We start from the raw sequence: 20,554 nt of genomic DNA, 5'->3' as shown, positions 1-20,554 counted from the left end.
GTCTTCTAGATTTTCCTCCCAGCCCCAACAAAACTAAACACAAAGAGGGGTTTCACAAAGTAGCAAATCCTATTCTGTAATTATGAACTCTAATGATTATTTGTATTTTTTAAAGATTTAATGTTTTCAGAGTGGTTTTACATTCACAACAAAACTGAGAGGAAGGTACAGAGATTTTCCATATATGTTTTGGCTCCACACATACATAGCCTGCTCCATTATCAATATCCCTACACATACCACCCAGAGTGGTACATTTGTTACAGCTGAGGAATATACATTTACACATCATAATCACCCCATAGTGTATATTAGAGGTCACTCATGGTATTACATATTCTATGGTTTGGACAAATCCCTATGTATATGGTATACACATATAATAACATGCATCCATCATACAGAGTATTTTCCCCACCCTAAAAATTCTGTGCTCCTTCTATTCATCCATACCCCTCCAACCCCTGGCAATCAATGATCCTTTTATAATCTCCATTTCCAAAATGTCATAGAGTTGGAATCATACAGTACATATCCTTTCCCAATTGGCTTCTTTCTTTTAGGAATATGCATTTAAGATTCCTCCATGACCTCCTTCTCATGACTTCATAGCTAATTTCTTTTTAGTAATGAATAACATATTACAGTGTCTCAATATACCATAGTTTATTTATCCATCAACCTGATGAAGGACATCTTGGTTGCCTCTAAGTCTTGGCATTTATGAGTAAAGCTGCTATAAACATCTATGGGTTTATGCGCAGGTTTTGTATAAACATAAGTTTTCAACTCCTTCGGCAAATACCAAGGAGCATGATGGCTGGATCATATAGTAAGAGTATGTTTAGTTTTATAAGAAACAGCCAAACTGTCTTCTGAAGTGGCTGTATCATTTTGTATTTCCCACCAGCAATGAATGAGGGTTTCCAGGGCTCCACATTTGGTGTTATCAGTGTCCCAGATAGTGGCCATTCTAGTAAATGCATAGTGACATCATATTGTTTTTTCAATTTGCATTTCCCCAATGACACATCATGTGAAGCATCTTTTCATAGGCTTATTCACCACCTGCATATCCTCTTTGGTGAGGTGTCTGTTAAGGTCCCTGGCCTGTTTTAAAATCAGGTTATTCTTTTTCTTGTTGTGTTTGAACAGTTCACTACATAGTTTGAGTAATGTCCTTTCACCGATATGTCTTTTGCAAATATTTTCTCTCAGTCTGTGGCTTGTCTTCTCATTTTATTGACATTGTCCTTTGTATAGCAGAAGTTTTTAATTTTATTTATTTTTTAAGTTTTTACTTAAATTCCACTTAGTTAACATACAGTATAATATTAGTTTCAGGAGCAGAATTTAGTTATTCATCACATACACATAACACCCAGTGCTCATCACAATAAGTGCCTTGCTTAATACTCATCACTCATTTAGCCCATCCCCCTGCCCACCTCCCCTTCAAAAACCTTCAGTTTGTTCTCTGTAGTTAAGAGTCTGTTTTATGGTTTGCCTGTCTTTCCCCCCATGTTCATCTATTTTATTTTTTAAATTCCACATATCAATGAAACCAAATGGTATTTCTCTGACTGACTTATTTTGCTTAGCATAATACAGTCCAGTTCCATCCATGTCATTGCATATGGCAAGATGCCATTCTTTTTGATGGCTGAGTAATATTCCAGTGTGTGTGTGTGTGTGTGTGTGTGTGTGTGTGTGTGTGTATACCACAACTTCTTTATCCATTCATCAGTCAATGAACATTTGTGCTCTTTCTATAATTTGGCTATTCTTGATAATACTTCTATAAATATCAGGTACATGTATTCTTTGAAATCAGTATTTTTGTGCCCTTTGGGTAAATAATAGTAGTGCAATTGCTGGATTGTAGGGAATTTCCATTTTTACTTTTTGAGGAACCTTCATACTGTTTCCCAGAGTGGCTACACCAGTTTTCATTCCTACCAACAATGCATGAGGGTTCCTTTCCCTCACCAACATCTATTGTTTCCTGTTTGTCAATTTTAGCCATTCTGACAGGTCTGAGGTAGTATCTCATCATGGTTTCACTTGTATTTCCCTGATGATGAGTGAGGTTGAGCATCTTTTCATGTCTATTAGCCATCTGGATATCTTCTTTGGAAAAAAAAAATGTCTATTCACGTCTTCTGCTCATTTCTTAACTGGATTATTTGTTTTGGGTTTTTTTGAATTTGATAAGTTCTCTATAGATTTTGGACACTAACCCTTTATCAGATATGTCATTTGCAAATATCTTCTCCCATTCCACAGGTTGTCTTTTAGTTTTCTTGATGGTTTCCCCTGCTGTGCAGAAGCTTTTTATCTTGATGAAGTCCCAATAGTTCATTTGGCTTTTGTTTCCCTTGCCTTTGGAGACATGTCTTATAAGAAGTTGTTACAGCTGCGCTCAAAGAGGCTGCTGCCTGTGTCATCCTCTAGGATTTTGATGATTTCCTGTCTTGTATTTAAGTCTTTCATCCATTTTGAATTTACTTTTGTGTATGGTATAAGGAAGTGGTTCAGTTTCATTCTTTTGCACATTGCTGTCCAGTTTTTCCAACATCATTTGTCGAAGAGACTTTTTTCCATTGGATATTCTGTCCTGCTTTGTTGAAGATCAGTTAACCATATAGTTGTGGGTCCATTTCTGGCTCTTCTATTCTGTTCCATTGATCTCTGTGTCTGTTTTTGTGCCAGTACCATCCTGTCTTGGTGACTACAGCTTTGTAATATAAATTGAATTGAATTCCAGAACTGTGATGCCTCCAGTTTTGCTTTTCAAGATTTCTTTGGCTACTCAGGGTCTTTTGTAGTTCCATACAAGTTTTAGGATTGTTTGTTCTGTGAAAAATGCTAGTGGTATTTTGATAGGGATTGCACTGAATGTATAGATTGCTTTGGGTGGTATAGACATTTCGACAATATTTGCTCTCCCAATCCATGAGCACAGAATGTTTTTCCATTTCTTTCTGTCTTCTTAAATTTTTCATAAATGTTCTATAGTTTTCAGAATACAGATTTTTTTTTAGAGGAGTCATTTCTTTTTTTTTAATTTTTTTATTTATTTATGAGAGAGAGAGAGAGAGAGAGAGAGAGACAGGCAGAGGGAGAAGCAGGCTCCATGCACCAGGAGCCTGATGTGGGATTCGATCCTGGGTCTCCAGGATCGCGCCCTGGGCCAAAGGCAGGTGCTAAACCGCTGCACCACCCAGGGATCCCCAGAGTATAGATTTTTACCTCTTTGGTTAGATTTATTCTTCGGTATCATGGTTTTGGTGCGATGGTAAATGGGATTGGTTCCTTGATTTTTCTTTCTGCTGTTTCATTATTGGTGTATAGAAATGCAACAAATTTCTGTACATTGATTTTTTTTTTTATCCTGTGACTTTACTAAATTTATATATCAGTTCTGGCAATTTCTTGGTGGAGTTTTTGAGTTTTCTACATATTGTCCATAAATAGTGAAAGTTTGACTTCTTCCTTACCCATTTGGATGCCTTTTCTTTTTGTTTTCTGATTGCTGAGGTAAGGACTTTCAGTACTACTTTAAATAGCAAAGATGAGAGTGACATCCCTGTCTTGTTCTCGATTGTAGAGGAAAAGTTCAGTTTCTCCCCACTGAGGATGATATTACCTGCGGGTCTTTTGTATCTGGCCTTTATGATATTGAGGTATGTCCCATCTATCCCTACTTTGTTGAGGGCTTTTATCATGAATGGATGCTGTACTTTGTCAAATACTTCTTCTGTATCTATTGAGAGGATTATATGGTTCTTTTCCTTATTTTTATTAATGCAGTATATCATGTTGATTGATTTGTGAATATTTAACCACCTTGCAGCCCAGGAATAAATACCACGTGGTCATGGTGAATAATTCTTTAAAGTACTGTTGGGAGTGCCTGGGTGGTTCAGTAGGCTGAGCGTCTGCTTTCAGCCCAGGTCATGATCCTGGAGTCCTGGAATTGAGCCCCACACTGGGCTCCTGGCTCAGCAGGGAGGCTGCTTTTCCTCTGCCCTTCACCCCATTCATGCTTTCTGTCATTCTGTCTCTCAAATAAATAAATAAAATCTTTTTTAAAAATTAAAAAATAAAGTACTGTTGGATTCAACTTGCACTATCTTGTTGAGAATTTTTGCATCCATATTTATCAGGGATATAGGCCTGTAATGCTTTCTAGTGAGGCCTTTGGTTTTGGAACCAAGGTAATGCTGGCCTCATAGAATGAGTTTGGAAGTTTTCTTTCCATTTCTATTTTTTGGAACAGCTTCAAAGAATAGGTATTAACTCTTCTTTAAATGTTTGATAGAATTCCCCTGGGAAGCCACCTGGCCCTAGACTTTTGTTTGTTAGGATATTTTTGATTACTGAATCAGTTTCTTTGCTAGTTGTGGTTCTGTTCAAATTCTCTATTTTTTTCCTGCTTCTGTGTTGGTAGTTTAAATGATTCTAGGAATTTATCCATTTTTTTTTCCAGATTGCCCAATTTGTTGGCAAATAATTTCTCAAAATATTCTTTTTTTAAAGATTTTATTTATTTATTCACGATAGACAGAGAGAGAGAGAGACAGAGAGAGGCAGAGACACAGGCAGAGGGAGAAGCAGGCTCCATGCAGGGAGCCTGACACGGGACTCGATCCTGGGACTTCAGGATCACGCCCTGGGCCAAAGGCAGGCGCTAAACTGCTGAGCCACCCAGGGATCCCCTCAAAATATTCTCTTATAATTATTTCTATTTCTGTACTATTGGTTGTGATCTCTCCCTCTCGTTTGTAATTGTATTTATTTGGGTCTTTATTCTTTTCTTTTTGATAAGTCCGGCTAGGGACTTATCACTTTTATTCTTTCAAAGAACCAGCTCCTGGTTTTATTGATCTGTCCTGTTTGGTTTTTTAAATTTCTGTATCATTTATTTTTGTTCTAATCTTTATTATTTCCCTTCTTCTGCTGGCTTTAGGCTTCATTTGTTCTTTTCCTACCTCTTTTAGGTGTAAGGTTAGGTTGTGTATTTGAGATTTTTCTTCTTCTTAAGGTAGGCCTTACTTGCTACATACTTCCCTCTTATAATTGCTTTTGCTGCATTCCAAAGGTTTTGGACCATTATGTTTTCATTTTCATGTTTCTGTGTATTTTTTATTTCTTCTTTAATTTCCTGGTTAACTCATTCATTCTTTGGTAGGATGTTCTTTAAACTCCATGTATTTGTGGTCTTTCCAAATTTTTTCTTGTGGTTGACTTTGAGTTTCATGTTTTGGTCAGAAAATATGCATGGTATGATCTCAGTCTTTTTGAACTTGTTGAGACCTGATTTGTGGGATCCCTGGGTGGTGCAGCGGTTTAGCGCCTGCCTTTGGCCCAGGGCGCGATCCTGGAGACCTGGGATCGAGTCCCACGTTGGGCTCCCAGTGCATGGAGCCTGCTTCTCCCTCTGCCTGTGTCTCTGCCTCTCTCTCTCTCTCTCTCTCTCTATCATAAATAAATAAAAATTAAAAAAAGAGAGACCTGATTTGTGACCTGGTATATGATATATTCTGGAGAATGTTCTATGTGTACCCAAAAAGAATGTGTATCCTGCTGCTTTAGAATAAAATGTTCTGACCAGATATAAGTCCATCTGGTCCAGTGTGTCATTAAAATCCATTGTTTCCTTGTTGACTTTATGATTCCATGATCTGTCTATTGCTGTAAGTGTGGTATTAATGTCCCCTACTATTATTGTATTATTATCAGTGAATTCCTTTATGTTTGTTATTGTTTTATATATCTGGGTGCTCCCAAGTTAGGGGCATAAATATTTACAATTGTTAGCTCTTCTTGTTGGATAGATCCCTTTATTATGATACAGTGCCTTTCTTCAACTCTTGTTATAGTCTTTTATTTAAAATCTACTTTGATAGAAGTATGGCTACTCTGGCTTTCTTTTGATGTCCATTGGCAGGATAAGTGGTTCTCCATCCCTTCACTTTCAGTCTGTAGGTGCCTTAGGTCTAATGTGAGTCTCTGGTTGGCAGCATCTAGATGGGTCTTGTTTAGTTAATCCATTCTAGTACCTTATGTCTTTTGATTGAAGCATTTAGTCTATTTACATTCAGAGTAATTACTAATAGATATGAATTCAGTGCCATTGTATTGCTTGTTTTGTCCTTATTCCTTTTGAGTCTTCATTACTTTTGGTCTTTCTTTCCCACTCAAAGAGTCCCCTTTAAAATTTCTTGCAGGGCTGGTTTAATGGTGAAGAACTCATTTAGATTTTGTTTGCCTGGGAAACTATCTCTCCTTCTACTCTGAATGACAGTCTTGCTAGACAGAGTATTCTTGGCTGCATATTTTTCCATTCAGTACATTGAATATATCATGTGACTGTTCTGGCCTGCCAAGTTTCTGTGGAGAGATCTGCTGCTAACCTTACTTGTGTTCCTTTGTAAGTTAGGGATTTCTTGGTCCCTGGGTGGCGCAGCAGTTTGGTGCCTGCCTTTGGCCCAGGGCGCGATCCTGGAGACCCGGGATCGAGTCCCATGTCGGGCTCCCGGTGCATGGAGCCTGTTTCTCCCTCTGCCTCTCTCTCTCTCTCTCTCTCTCTCTCTCTCTGTGACTATCATAAATTTAAAAAAAAAAAAAAGTTAGGGATTTCTTTTCTCTTGATGCTTTTAGGATTTTTTCCTTATCTCTGTATTTTGCAAATTTTATTATAATATGTTTTGGTGTTGGCCTGTTTTTGTTGATTTTGATGGGAGTTCTCTATGCCTCCTGGATTTGGATATTTGTTTCCTTCCCCAGGTTAGGAAAGTTTTCAGCTAAATCTCCTCAAATAAACCTTCTGCTCCTTTTCCCCCCTCTTCTTCTTCTGGGATTCCTATGAAAAGATTGTTATATGCTTTGTGGAGTCACTGAGTCCCCTAAGTCTGTATTCATGATCCAATTTTTCTTCTCCTCTTCTTTTCAGCTTCATTATTTTCAGTAATTTTATCTTCTATATCACTTATTCATTTCTTTGTTTCTTCCATCTTTGCGGTCATCACATCCAGTGAGTTTCATATCTCAGTTATAGAATTTTTTAATTTCAGCCTGACTAGTTTTTAGGTTTTTTATCCTGTGGTAAGGGGCTCGCTAGTGTCTTCTGTGCTTTTCTCAAGTCCAGCTAGTATCCTTATTATTGTTGTTTTAAATTCTGAATCAGGCATATTACTTATATCTCTTTCAGTGAGATCCCTGGCTATGACCTTTTCTTGTTCTCTTTTGGGATGAATTCCTCCCTCTTGACATTTATCTAGGGCTCTGTCTTCTTCTGTGTGTTAAGAAAGCCTATTAGGTTTCCTGTTCCTGAGAGTAATGGCCTCATATGCTGTTCAGGGCCTGGCACTTCATGATGCATCTCTGGTATATGCTATGTGCACTCTGCTGCTGTGTTTTGGCTGCTCTTTCCCTCAGGTCAGTCCTCCACAGTTTCATCTCACCTCAACAGTGGGGGCTGTTTGGACCTTGGGCAGAGTGTGGGGAGTTTTAACTAGGTGTGCTCAGGTCTGCTTGTTAAAAGAAACCTGATGCTTTGCAGCATTCTATGGTCAGTAAATTTGGTGTGTACAGGGGATTTACACTGGTCTTCTGGGGGAGGGGCCTGCTGCTCAGATTCTCAGGCACATTTGTTCTAGTAAAGAAACACCTGCAGAAAGAAGAAAGAAAGAAAGAAAGAAAGAAAGAAAGAAAGAAAGAAAGAAAGAAAGAAAGAAAGAGAAAGAAAGAAAGAAAGAAAGAAGAAAGAAAGAAAGAAAGAAAGAAAGAAAGAAAGAAAGAAAGAAAGAAAGAAAGAAAGAAAGAAAGACCTGCATAGTACAGGGAGGCAGGGCTTGGTGTAAGCAGTTTATGCTGCAACTATTGGCATATGCTGCTTACTGAAGTTAGTTTAGGTTGAGGGGAGTTCCTCTCCCTCATCCTAGAGAGGGGAGTTCATGCCCACCACTCTCTAGGAAGCCCTCAGAGAAGAACAATCTCCCCTCAGACACCCCTGTGTCCGAGGTGTCCCTTAGATCCCTCCCTTCACTCTGTGTCCAGATGTCTGCCCACCCAGCAGTGCAGGGTACCTGTGTTTTATTCCAGGCAGGCTGGTTGAGTTTTAAAGTTCCAAAACTTTAGGGACCTGGTGTGGCTTGGACCTATGCCAGTCCTCTGGGGGAGGGTCTTGCCACACTGGGGCTGCTACAGGTTTGTCCCAGAAGTAGCATGAATGCACAAGAGTTTGGAGTAAAGCAAAACAAAAAGCCAGTGTCCAGGTTAGCCACCCTCAGCAGATGTCTGTGTCTAAGCTAAGGGGTGAGGGAGCATAATGGTGCCTGCCACCTCTTTTGACCCCCACTTGTCTCAGATGCACTCCAAGAAGGGCGAACCATCTCTCTCAGTGCTTCTCTCCCAGGGGATCCTCAGATCACACCATGTGCTCCCAGGCTCTCTGCCCTCCTTCTTCACAGGAGCACTTCAGCACCTACCTAGGATCCACACCAGTGACAGCATGGAACTCTAAAACTTCAGCCTTGGAGTTCCATTGGCTGTTTAAAACACAATAATTAGCCTCTCTCCTTTTCCCAGTCAATGGCTTTGGGAAATGTTTTCCTTGTGTGATCCCCTATGCAAAACCCCCCTTGCGTCTCTCCCATGATCAGGGCTCCATCCCCTCTGCAATACCCGCTATCCCTCTCTCCCTCACATCACATCTCCACACCTCCTACCTTCCATAACGTGGCCTCTTCTCTCCCTCTGGTTGTTCACTCTATTCTGTCAGTACTCAGATTTCTTGGGTGTTCAGAACAACTTGATATTTATCAGTGTTCAAGGGATGAGGTAAGACTAGGGTCCCCCTACTACTCTGTCATCTTTGCTCAAAAAACCAGAAGCTTTTAATTTAAATAAAGTCCAGATCATCCATCATTTCTTAAAAGGATTGTACCTTTGGTATTATAGCTAAACAGTCATTGCCATACTCAAGGTCATCTTGCTTTTTTCCTATATTATCTTCTAAGAACATGACAGTTTTGCATTCTACATTGAGATCTGTGATCCGTTTTGAATTAATTTTTGTGAAAGGTATAAGGTCTGTGTCTGGATTTTTTTTTTCTTTTCTTTTTTTTTTCTTTTTTTGCACGTAGATGTCCTATTATCCCAGCATCTTTTCAAGACTATCTTTGCTCCATTGTATTGTTTTTGTTCTTTTTGTTAAATAATTAGTTGATTATATTTAAGTAGGCTTACTTCTGGGCTCCCTATTCTGTTTCACTGATCTATTCTTTCCGCAATACCACTCTGTCTTGATTACTATAGCTTAATAGTAGGTCTTGAAGTCAGGTATTGTCAGTCCTTCAACTTTGTTCTTCTCCTTCAATATTGTGTTGGCTACTGTCAACACATATTACCTATTCATATAGGTTCTAGAACCAGTTTGTTGATATCCATAGACTAACTTGCAGGGACTTTGATTGAGATTACATTAAATCTATAGATCAAGTTGGAAAGACATGACACCTTGACAATATTGAGTCTTTCCATTCAAGAACATGGAATATCTCTCCACTTATTTAGTTCTTCTTTGATTTCTTTCATTGAAGTTTCATAGTTTTCCTCCTACAGATCTTGCATTTTATTGGATTTATACCTAAATATTTCATTTTTATGGTAATGTAAGTGGTATTGTATTTTTAATTTTAAATCCCATGTTTTCACTGCTGGTATATAGGAAAGCAATAGACTTTTTATATGTTAACCTTGTAGCCTATAGCCTTACTATAATCACTTACGGTTCCAGTTTTTTTAGTCCTTTTTTCCCTTTCTACATAGATAAACATAGCATCTGCTAACAAAGACATTTCTTCCTTCCCAATCCATATAAATTTTACTTCCTTTTCTTGTTTTGTTACATTAGCTAGAATATCTGTGATGTTGAAAAGGAGAGGTGAAAAGAGACATCTTTGCCTTGTTCCTGATCTTTGTGGAAAAGCTTTGAGTTTCTCATCATTAACTATGCTGTAGGGTTTCTGTGCATGTTCTTTATCAAGTTGAGGAAGTTTCCTTCTATTCCTAGTTTACTCAATTTTTTTTTATCATGAATGGGTATTGGATATTGTCAAATACTTTTCTGCCACTATTAATATGACTGTGTGGTTTTTCTTGTTTAGCCTGTTAATATGATGGATTACACTAATTGATTTCCAAATGCTGAACAGCCTTGCATCAGCCTGGTCGTGGTGTATAACTTTTTATACACTGTTGGATTTCATTTGCTAATATTCTGTTGAGGATTTTTGTGCCTATGCTCTCTGGCATACTGTTTTCTTTTAATGTCTTTGTCTGATTTTGGATTTAGAATAATTCTGGCCTCATAAAGTTAGAAAGTATTCCCTCTTCTTCTATTATCTAAAAGAGATTGTGGAGAATGGTATCATTTTTTCCTTAAGTGTTTGGAAGAATTCATCAGTAGACCCATCTGAATCTGGTCCTTTATGTTTTGGTTATTAATTATTGATTCAATTTCCTTAATAGATAGAAGTCTGTTCACATTATCTGCTTCTTCTTGTGTGAGTTTTGACAGATTGTGTCTTTCAAGTAATTAGTCTTTTTAAAAAGATTTTATTTATTTATAAGAGAGAGCAGAGTAAGAAAAAGAGCACAAACAGGGAAGAAGCGTAAGAGGCAGAGGGAGAGGGAAAAGCAAATTCCCCCACTGAGCAGGGAACCTGATGATGCAGAGCTCAATCTCAGGACCCTGGGATCACAACCTGAGCTCAAGGCAGACACTTAACAGATGCAGCACCTCAGGTAATTTGACTTTTCATCAAGGTTATCAAATTTGCAGCATAGTTATTCATTGTATTCCATTATCTTTTTAATGTCAATAGAATCTATTCCTTTATTTCTGATATTAGTAAGTTGTGTCCTCTCTCTCTCTCTCTTTTTATTTTTTCAGTTATCCTGGCTAGAGGTATCAATTTTAGTAACCTTTTTGAAGAACCAGCTCTTGGTTTCACTGATTTTTTTTTCTATTGATTTCATTGATCAATTCCATTGATTTGTGCTCTAATTCTTATTTCCTTTCTTTTCTTGCTTTGGATTTAATCTGCTCTTCTTTTTCTAATTTCCTAAGATAAAAGCTTAGATGACTGGCTTTAGTTCTTCTTTTCTAATATATGAATTTAATGCTATAAATTTCCCTCTAAGCACTGCTTTCACTGCACCCTAAATTCTGATTAAATTGTATCATCATTTTCACAAGGTTCAAAATATTTTTTTTTACTTCTGTTGAGATTTCTTCTTTCTCTCTTGTGTTATTTGCAAATACATCACTTAATCTCTATATATTCAGGAATTCTCTGTTACCCTTCTGTTAATTAATTTCTAGTTTAGTTCCATTGTGCTCTGAGAGCAGACTGTTATATAATAACAAAATAATCCTAATTTTTCCATCTGTTTATCATTCCTGTCATTCATTTTACTTATATAAGCACGTGTGGACGCACGCACACACACACACACACGCACACACACACACACACACAATTGACCCTTAAGCAACACAGGTTTTAATTCCATGGATCCATCTATACATGGATTTTTTATAAATACAGTACAGTACTGGGCACCTGGGTGGCTCAGTGGCTGAGCATCTGCCTTCGGGTCAGGGCATGATGCTGGGATCCTGGGATCGAGTCTCGCATCAGGATTGCTGCAGGGATCCTGAATCCCCCTGTGTCTCTCCATCTCTCTGTATGTCTCTCATGAATAAATAACTAAAAATTTTTTTTAAGATTTTATTTATTTATTCATGAGAGACACAGAGAGAGAGGCAGACACATAGGCAGAGGGAGAAGCAGGCTCCATGCAGGGAACCTGACGTGGGACTCAATCCCAGATCTCCAGGATCACGCCCTGGGCTAAAGGCGGCGCTAAACCACTGAGACACCTGGGCTGCCTAAATTTTTTTTTAAATACAGTACAGTCCTGTAAATGTATTTTCTCTTTAAGATTTTGAAATTTTTTTCTCTAACTCACTTTATTATATAGTATATAATATATATAAAATACAAAATATGTATGTTAATGAACTGTTTATATTATTGGTAAGGGTAGGCTACAAGTTAAGTTTTAGGGAAGTCAAAAGTTATGCATGGATTTTCTAATATGCATGAGTCAGTGCCCCTAATCACCATATTTTCAAGGGTCAACTGTATGTGTAGCGATTGTATATGTTTCCAAATACATTGTTGCTATTATTTTGAACAAACTGTCAACTGTTAGATTAAAAAAATAAAACTTTTGGGGCACCTAGTGGCTCAGTGGTGGATTGTCTGCCTTTGGCTCAGGTCGACATCCTGGAGTCCCGGGATCAAGTCCCACCATCAGGCTCCCAGCGAGGAGCCTGCCTCTCCCTCTGCCTCTCTCTCTGTGTCTCTCGTGCATAAATAAATAAAATATTTTTTTAAATAAATAAATAAATAAAATAAAATAGAAAATAAAACCTTTCATTTTACCTTCATTTATTCAATCTTTTCTTTACGCAGATCCAAGTTTCTGACCTTTATTATTTCATTCTCTCTAATGAACTTCTTTTAACATTTCTAGCAAGGTAGATCTAATGGCAACAAATTCCCTCAATTTTTGTTTGTCTGAGAAAGTTTTTCTTTCTCCTTCACTTTTGAAGGTCATTTCATAGGATACAGAATTCTAGGTTGATTTTTTTTTTCTCTCAACACTTGAAATTTTCACTTCTTTCTCTTTTTGCTCACATGATTTCTGAGAAATCAGAAGTAATTCTCATCTTTGTTCCTCTATAGGTATTTTTGTCCTCTAGATTCTGTCAAAATTTTTTCTTTATCTTTGATTTTCTTTAGTTTGAATATGATATGCTTCAGTGTACTTCTTTATTTATCCTGCTTGGTGTTTTCTGGGCTGCCTAACTCTGTAGTTTGGTGTTTGACATTAATTTGGGGAAAATCCTCAGTCATTGTTTCAAATATGTCTTCTGTTCCTTTCTCTCTTCTGGTATTTCCATTACGCATTTATTATATTTTTGTTGTTGTCCGAAGTTCTTGGCTATTCTACTCCTTTCTTTTTTCAGTCTTTGTGTCTTTATTCTCTTTGCTTCCCAGTTGTATAGCTTTCTATGGTTATAACTTCTAGCTCCAAATTCTTTCCTAAGTGGTATCCTGCCTACTAATGAACCCATCAAGGGTATTCTTCATTTCTGTCAGAGTTTTGATTTCCAGTATTCTTTTTTCAGTTAAAATTTCCTTTCCTCTGCTGACATTGTCTATCTGATCTTGCATGCTACTCATTTTACCCACTAGAGCCCCTTAGCATGTTAATCATAGTTGTTTTAAATTCCTGATCTGATAATTCCAACATACCTGCCATGTCTAGTTCTACAGCTTATGCTGTGTCTTTAAATTGTGTTTTTTGCCTTCTAGTATGCCTTTTGTTTTTTGACTGTGACACATAATGTACTGGGTAAAAAGAACTACTATAAATAGGACTTTAGTAATGTGGTGGTGAGATGGGGAGGAGGGGGAAGATAAGTGTTCTATCGTCCCATGATAATGTTACAGTCTTTTGGTGAGCCTGTGCATAGGGACTGTGAACTTAAGTGTTTCTCAGTTTTTTTCTCTCCCCTCTAGGTGAGGGGAGAGTTGCATATTTTCCTTCCACCAGGTCAGTTAGGCTCTAATAATCCATCAGGTTAGGCTCTGGTTAACTAGTTTCTCCTAACAGCTGACCTTGTTAAGAACAGAGTGCTCTGGCATATTTCAAAATGGTTCCTTTTCCATTCCCCCAATTCAAAGCACGAGGGTTTTTTTCCCCCAATATTTACTGTGATAAGCTAGTTGAGCTCTCAGAGGTAAATCTCATCTCATAGAATTGTGGGAGCCCCAGTGACTAGGTCCTCCTAGAATTTTAATTTTCAGAGCCTCCAGCAATTAATAAATTATTGTTCAGGTTTTCCTACCTGGACTTGGTTTCTGGTGTGATTTCTGCTCATGCATCTCTGGGATTCTGGGAAGCCATGCCTCCTTGTATTAACCTGTCTGACTCTTGGGGATCCCTGGGTGGCTCAGCGGTTTGGTGCCTGCCTTTGGTGATCAGCCCAGGGTGTGATCCTGGAGTCCCAGGATCGAGTCTCACATCAGGCTCCCTGCATGGAGCCCGCTTCTCCCTCTGCCTGTGTCTCTGCCTCTCTCTCTCTCTCTCTCTTTCTCTCTCTCTCTCATGAATAAATAAATAAAATCTTTTAAAAAATAAATAGATAACCTGTCTGACTCTCTGAGGGCAGCAATTTACCCTAAATCCTCCCCTTTCCTACAGATCCAAGAAAAGTTGTTGCTTTTTTCAGTTTGTTCAGCTTTTTACTTGTTTTTAGGACAAATGGCAACTGCCAAGCTCCTTACATGTGGAATAACCACCACCGAACTTTTTAAAAATATTAACTTTTTATCCTTTTTACCAAGATGCCTACATGAGTCCAAAGTAAAGACTCCATCAGCTAACCATGAAAAGGTATGCCTGGAGAAGGCAGCTGGTCCCCCAGACAAGTCCATCCCTCTAACCTAGGATGGATTATCCTCATTGCTCAAAAATTCAACCCTGCCAGAATTCCAGAGTTGACTTCATTTAGGGATACTGATTAATTCCTTTAAAAGTTCTAAGAAAAAAAAAAATAAAATAAATAAAATAAAATAAAAGTTCTAAGAAAGAGAGTATCTAAGCTGTCAACTGTTATGGTTTAATTCTTAGAGGATGTCCCTCTTGTCACAGTTATTTACAAAAGAAGAGGCCTAGTGTTCATCACCATAGACCTTAGAACTCCCCAAGATTAATTGAACAACTTTTAGACCTAATGTAATTATTAACTCCAAAGAAGGTGATCCAGTAAGTCTGCTTGTAAAAAATTATCAAACGAATCTATAGGGATCTACTGATCTCATATGTACCTCTTTTCTCATACAGAGTGTTTCACTGAAAACAAGTCTGCAGCTGTCCCTGGGCAAACTGACACCACATAAAGTTGCTCTCTTTAGGGAGAGGGTGAGAAATTCACTCTCCATCTATAGAAGAGCCAAAGGTATCCATGCACAGTCTTAAAAAAATCAGAAGACAGGGGCACCTGGGTGGCTCAGTCAGTTAAGCATCTGCCCTTGGCTTAGATCATGATCCCAGCATCCTGGGATCAAGCCCTGCATTGGGCTTCCTGCTAAATGGGGAGTCTGCTTATCTCTCTCCCTCTGTTTCCCCCCACCCTGCCCCACTCATACACTCTCTAATAAATACATTAAAAATATTTTTAAAAAGATTTTATTTACTCATTCATGAGAGACACACAGAGAGAGGCAGAGACACAAGCTGAAGAAGAAGCAGGCTCCCCTAGGGAAGCCAGATGCAAGACTCAATCCCAGGACCCCGGGATCACAGTGCCCCTAGTTTTCCTGATAAAATGCTAAATAGCTATTGCCAAATAAGTGTGTGTTTCAGGGATGCAAAAGAGGGTAATTAAAACATTTTTAAACTTTTATTTACCATACCATATAATAAATACATTTTACATCATAACCATGACATATGAACTTATGTATATATATCTACCCAAAACAGAAGTTATTAGCAAAAAAAACCACAATTATCCTCAATATATCTGACGCTTTGGGTTATTTTCTATCTCGTTTCCTAAAAATGCTGTCCATGCCCCAGTAAGATATGTCATGACTTTCTAACGTTTTGTGATCTGGAATTTGAAAAATATTGGAATTCCGTAACAAATATGGGAACAAGCAATAAATAAACTAGAAAAATAGTTGTAAAATAATGGTTACTTACTTGGTTGCTGCAAAAACAACATTGAAGGGCACATGTTGATGAAATGGAAGGAAAGGCCTGCAGAGAAAGAAGAACACAAATGCATGGGACTTTTCCAATGTGTACTCTCTGAGCTTTACTCTAACTCCCATATTCATCCTTGAAAATCAGTGAGCTTGAATATCCCATACTGGTAATCCTCAAATCTGGGCACAAAATCACTAAAGAGTGGGGAGATTTCTGTTTTGTGTTTCTTTTTTAAGATTTTATTTACTTATTCATGAGAGACACAGATTGAGAGGCAGAGACACAGGCAGAGGGAGAAGCGGGCTCCCTGCAGGGAGCCCAGTGTAGGACTCCATCCTGGGACCCCAGGATCACATCCTGGGACCCCAGGATCATGCCCTGGGCCAAAGGCAGATGCTCAACCTCTGAGCCACCCAGGCATCCCTGTGTTAAAAATTTAACATTTCTCGGGGCGCCTGGCTGGCTCAGTTGGTTAAGCTTCTGCCTTTGGCTCAGGTCATAATCTCAGGATTGTGGGATCCAGTGGAGCCCCGCTTAGTCATAGGCTTCTTGCTCAGTGGGGATTCTGCTTCTCCCTCTCTCTCTGCTCCTCTCACTGCTTATGCTCTCTCTCCTTCTCACTGTCTCTCATAAATAAATAAATAAATAAACAAACAAACAAATAAATAAATAATATATTTAAAGAAAAATTTGCCATTTCTCTAAAAAGTCAGCATTATAAAACTTCTATAAGGAGGCTGCTCACAGAGAAGACTCTAATAAAATCATGAATGAGAAAGGAGAGATCACTACCAACACCAAGGAAATACAAACGATCTTAAAAACATATTATGAACAGCTATACGCCAATAAATTAGGCAATCTAGAAGAAATGGACGCATTCCTGGAAAGCCACAAACTACCAAAACTGGAGCAGGAAGCAATAGAAAACCTGAACAGGCCAATAACCAGGGAGGAAATTGAAGCAGACATCAAAAACCTCCCAAGACACAAGAGTCCAGGGCCAGATGGCTTCCCAGGGGAATTCTATCAAACGTTTAAAGAAGAAATCATACCTATTCTACTAAAGCTGTTTGGAAAGACAGAGATGGAGTACTTCCAAATTCGTTCTATGAGGCCAGCATCACCTTAATTCCGAAACCAGACAAAGACCCCACCAAAAAGGAGAATTACAGACCAATATCCCTGATGAACATGGATGCAAAAATTCTCAACAAGATACTAGCCAATAGGATCCAACAACACATTAAGAAAATTATTCACCATGACCAAGTAGGATTTATCCCCGGGACAGAAGGCTGGTTCAACACTCATAAAACCATCAATGTGATTCATCATATCAGCAAGAGAAAAACCAAGAACCATATGATCCTCTCATTAGATGCAGAGAAAGCATTTGACACTGGGATCCCTGGGTGGCGCAGCGGTTTGGCGCCTGCCTTTGGCCCAGGGCGCGATCCTGGAGACCCGGGATCGAATCCCACATCGGGCTCCTGGTGCATGGAGCCTGCTTCTCCCTCTGCCTGTGTCTCTGCCTCTCTCTCTCTCTTTGACTATCATAAATAAATAAAAATTTAAAAAAAAAAAAAAGAAAGCATTTGACAAAATATAGCATCCATTCCTGATCAAAACACTTCAAAGTGTTGGGATAGAGGGAACTTTCCTCAACATCTTAAAAGCCATCTACGAAAAGCCCACAGCAAATATCATTCTCAATGGGGAAGCACTGGGAGCCTTTCCCCTAAGATCAGGAACAAGACAGGGATGTCCACTCTCACCACTGCTATTCAACATAGTACTGGAAGTCCTTGCCTCAGCAATCAGACAACAAAAAGACATTAAAGGCGTTCAAATTGGCAAAGAAGAAGTCAAACTCTCCCTCTTCGCCGATGACATGATACTCTACATAGAAAACCCAAAGCCTCCACCCCAAGATTGCTAGAACTCATACAGCGATTTGGTAGCGTGGCAGGATACAAAATCAATGCCCAGAAATCAATGGCATTTCTATACACTAACAATGAGACTGAAGAAAGAGAAATTAAGGAGTCAATCCCATTTACAATTGCACCCAAAAGCATAAGATACCTAGGAATAAACCTAACCAAAGAGGTAAAGGATCTATACCCTAAAAACTATAGAACACTTCTGAAAGAAATTGAGGAAGACACAAAGAGATGGAAAAATATTCCATGCTCATGGATTGGCAGAATTAATATTGTGAAAATGTCAATGTTACCCAGGGCAATTTACACGTTTAATGCAATCCCTATCAAAATACCATGGACTTTCTTCAGAGAGTTAGAACAAATTATTTTAAGATTTGTGTGGAATCAGAAAAGACCCCGAATAGCCAGGGGAATTTTAAAAAAGAAAACCATAGCTGGGGGCATCACAATGCCAGATTTCAGGTTGTACTACAAAGCTGTGGTCATCAAGACAGTGTGGTACTGGCACAAAAACAGACACATAGATCAATGGAACAGAATAGAGAATCCAGAAGTGGACCCTGAACTGTATGGTCAACTAATATTCGATAAAGGAGGAAAGACTATCCATTGGAAGAAAGACAGTCTCTTCAATAAATGGTGTTGGGAAAACTGGACATCCACATGCAGAAGAATGAAACTGGACCACTCTCTTTCACCATACACAAAGATAAACTCAAAATGGATGAGAGATCTAAAAGTGAGACAAGATTCCATCAAAATCCTAGAGGAGAACACAGGCAACACCCTTTTTGAACTTGGCCACAGTAACTTCTTGCAAGATACATCCACAAAGGCAAAAGAAACAAAAGCAAAAATGAACTATTGGGACTTCATCAAGATAAGAAGCTTTTGCACAGCAGAGGATACAGTCAACAAAACTAAAAGACAACCTACAGAATGGGAGAAGATATTTGCAAATGACCTATCAGATAAAGGGCTAGTTTCCAAAATCTATAAAGAACTTATTAAACTCAACACCAAAGAAACAAACAATCCAATCATGAAATGGGCAAAAGACATGAAGAGAAATCTCACAGAGGAAGACATGGACATGGCCAACATGCACATGAGAAAATGCTCTGCATCACTTGCCATCAGGGAAATACAAATCAAAACCACAATGAGATACCACCTCACACCAGTGAGAATGGGGAAAATTAACAAGGCAGGAAACAACAAATGTTGGAGAGGATGCGGAGAAAAGGGAACCCTCTTACACTGTTGGTGGGAATGTGAACTGGTGCAGCCACTCTGGAAAACTGTGTGGAGGTTCCTCAAGGAGTTAAAAATAGACCTGCCCTACGACCCAGCAATTGCACTGTTGGGGATTTACCCCAAAGACTCAGATGCAATGAAACGCCGGGACACCTGCACCCCGATGTTTCTAGCAGCAATGGCCACAATAGCCAAACTGAGGAAGGAGCCTCGGTGTCCATCGAAAGATGAATGGATAAAGAAGATGTGGTTTATGTATACAATGGAATATTACTCAGCCATTAGAAACGACAAATACCCACCATTTGCTTTGACGTGGATGGTACTGGAGGGTATTATGCTGAGTGAAGTAAGTCAATCGGAGAAGGACAAACAGTGTATGTTCTCATTCATTTGGGGAATATAAATAATAGTGAAAGGGAATATAAGGGAAGGGAGAAGAAATGTGTGGGAAATATCAGGAAGGGAGACAGAACATAAAGACTCCTAACTCTGGGAAACGAACTAGGGGTGGTGGAAGGGGAGGAGGGCGGGGGGTGGGGGGGAATGGGTGACGGGCACTGAGGGGGACACTTGACGGGATGAGCACTGGGTGTTTTTCTGTATGTTGGTAAATTGAACACCAATAAAAATTAATTTATTAAAAAAAAAAGGAGGTTGCTCACAAATAACAATGTGGATTACAAATTTACTTTCTCAAGGAAGCTTATGTACATGTGACATCAAGACTATTTTTCTAACAACATAAGACCTATAGGGAGATCTTCATTTTAATTTAATCTAACTATATGATTATCACATGATTATTGACCACAAATGAAACAAAGTGAAACTTTCAACCATGTTAGTTTTGGCAAGATTCACACAAAGACAGTGAATGTCGCCTATTTGCCCACTTGTAACAATTTCCCATGTACTATGACTATCACGGTGTCTCTGCTGTACTTCACTTGACTTGATGACTTCATTTTGCTCTCAAATATACATTCTTACTTACACTAGTACCTCTGAAGTTAGGCAGATTTAGCTGTAATCCCAGATCTGCCACTTGCTAACTTAAGAGACTTCAAGCAATTGTTTTCTCCTCTCTTGGTCTCAGCTTCCTTACTAATAGGGATAATATACCTTATCCTACATTTCTGTTGTAAAAATTAATTATATAGGGGCACCTGGCTGGCTCACTTGGTAGATAGAGCATGCAACTCTTGATCTCGGGGTTGTGAGTTCAAGCCCCACACTGGGTATAGAGATTTCTTAAAAATAAAGTCTAAAAAAATTGATTTTATATATATAAAGTACTAAACTGATACCTAACACATTGCATGCACTCAAAAGTGATAGCTGCTATCATTATCATAAAGACATTTTCATTCTTCCTTTTTTTAAAAGATTTTATTTATTTATTCATGAGAGACACAAAGAGAAGCAGAGACATAGGCAAAGGGAGAAGCAAGCTCCCTGCAGGGAGCCCGATATGGCACTGG

The 20,554-nt window shown here is 38.7% G+C and overlaps 1 protein-coding gene across 2 annotated transcripts in view; it reads right to left on the bottom strand.

The window, feature by feature from the left end:
- Nucleotides 1-20,554, bottom strand: part of CFAP91 (cilia and flagella associated protein 91) — a 92,661-nt gene that overhangs the window by 63,861 nt on the left and 8,246 nt on the right. For both annotated transcript variants that reach the window (XM_025990126.2, XM_025990125.2), the window contains one exon: nt 15,859-15,915. In XM_025990126.2, the coding sequence (XP_025845911.2) occupies nt 15,859-15,915 (57 nt within the window). The remainder of the gene's footprint in view (nt 1-15,858; nt 15,916-20,554) is intronic.

The sequence above is a fragment of the Vulpes vulpes genome, chromosome 1 (genome assembly GCF_048418805.1).
Source record: "Vulpes vulpes isolate BD-2025 chromosome 1, VulVul3, whole genome shotgun sequence".
In the NCBI taxonomy this organism is placed as follows: Eukaryota; Metazoa; Chordata; class Mammalia; order Carnivora; family Canidae; genus Vulpes; species Vulpes vulpes.
Note: the sequence above shows the minus strand (reverse complement) of the source record. Positions and strands in the feature narration are given on the sequence as shown.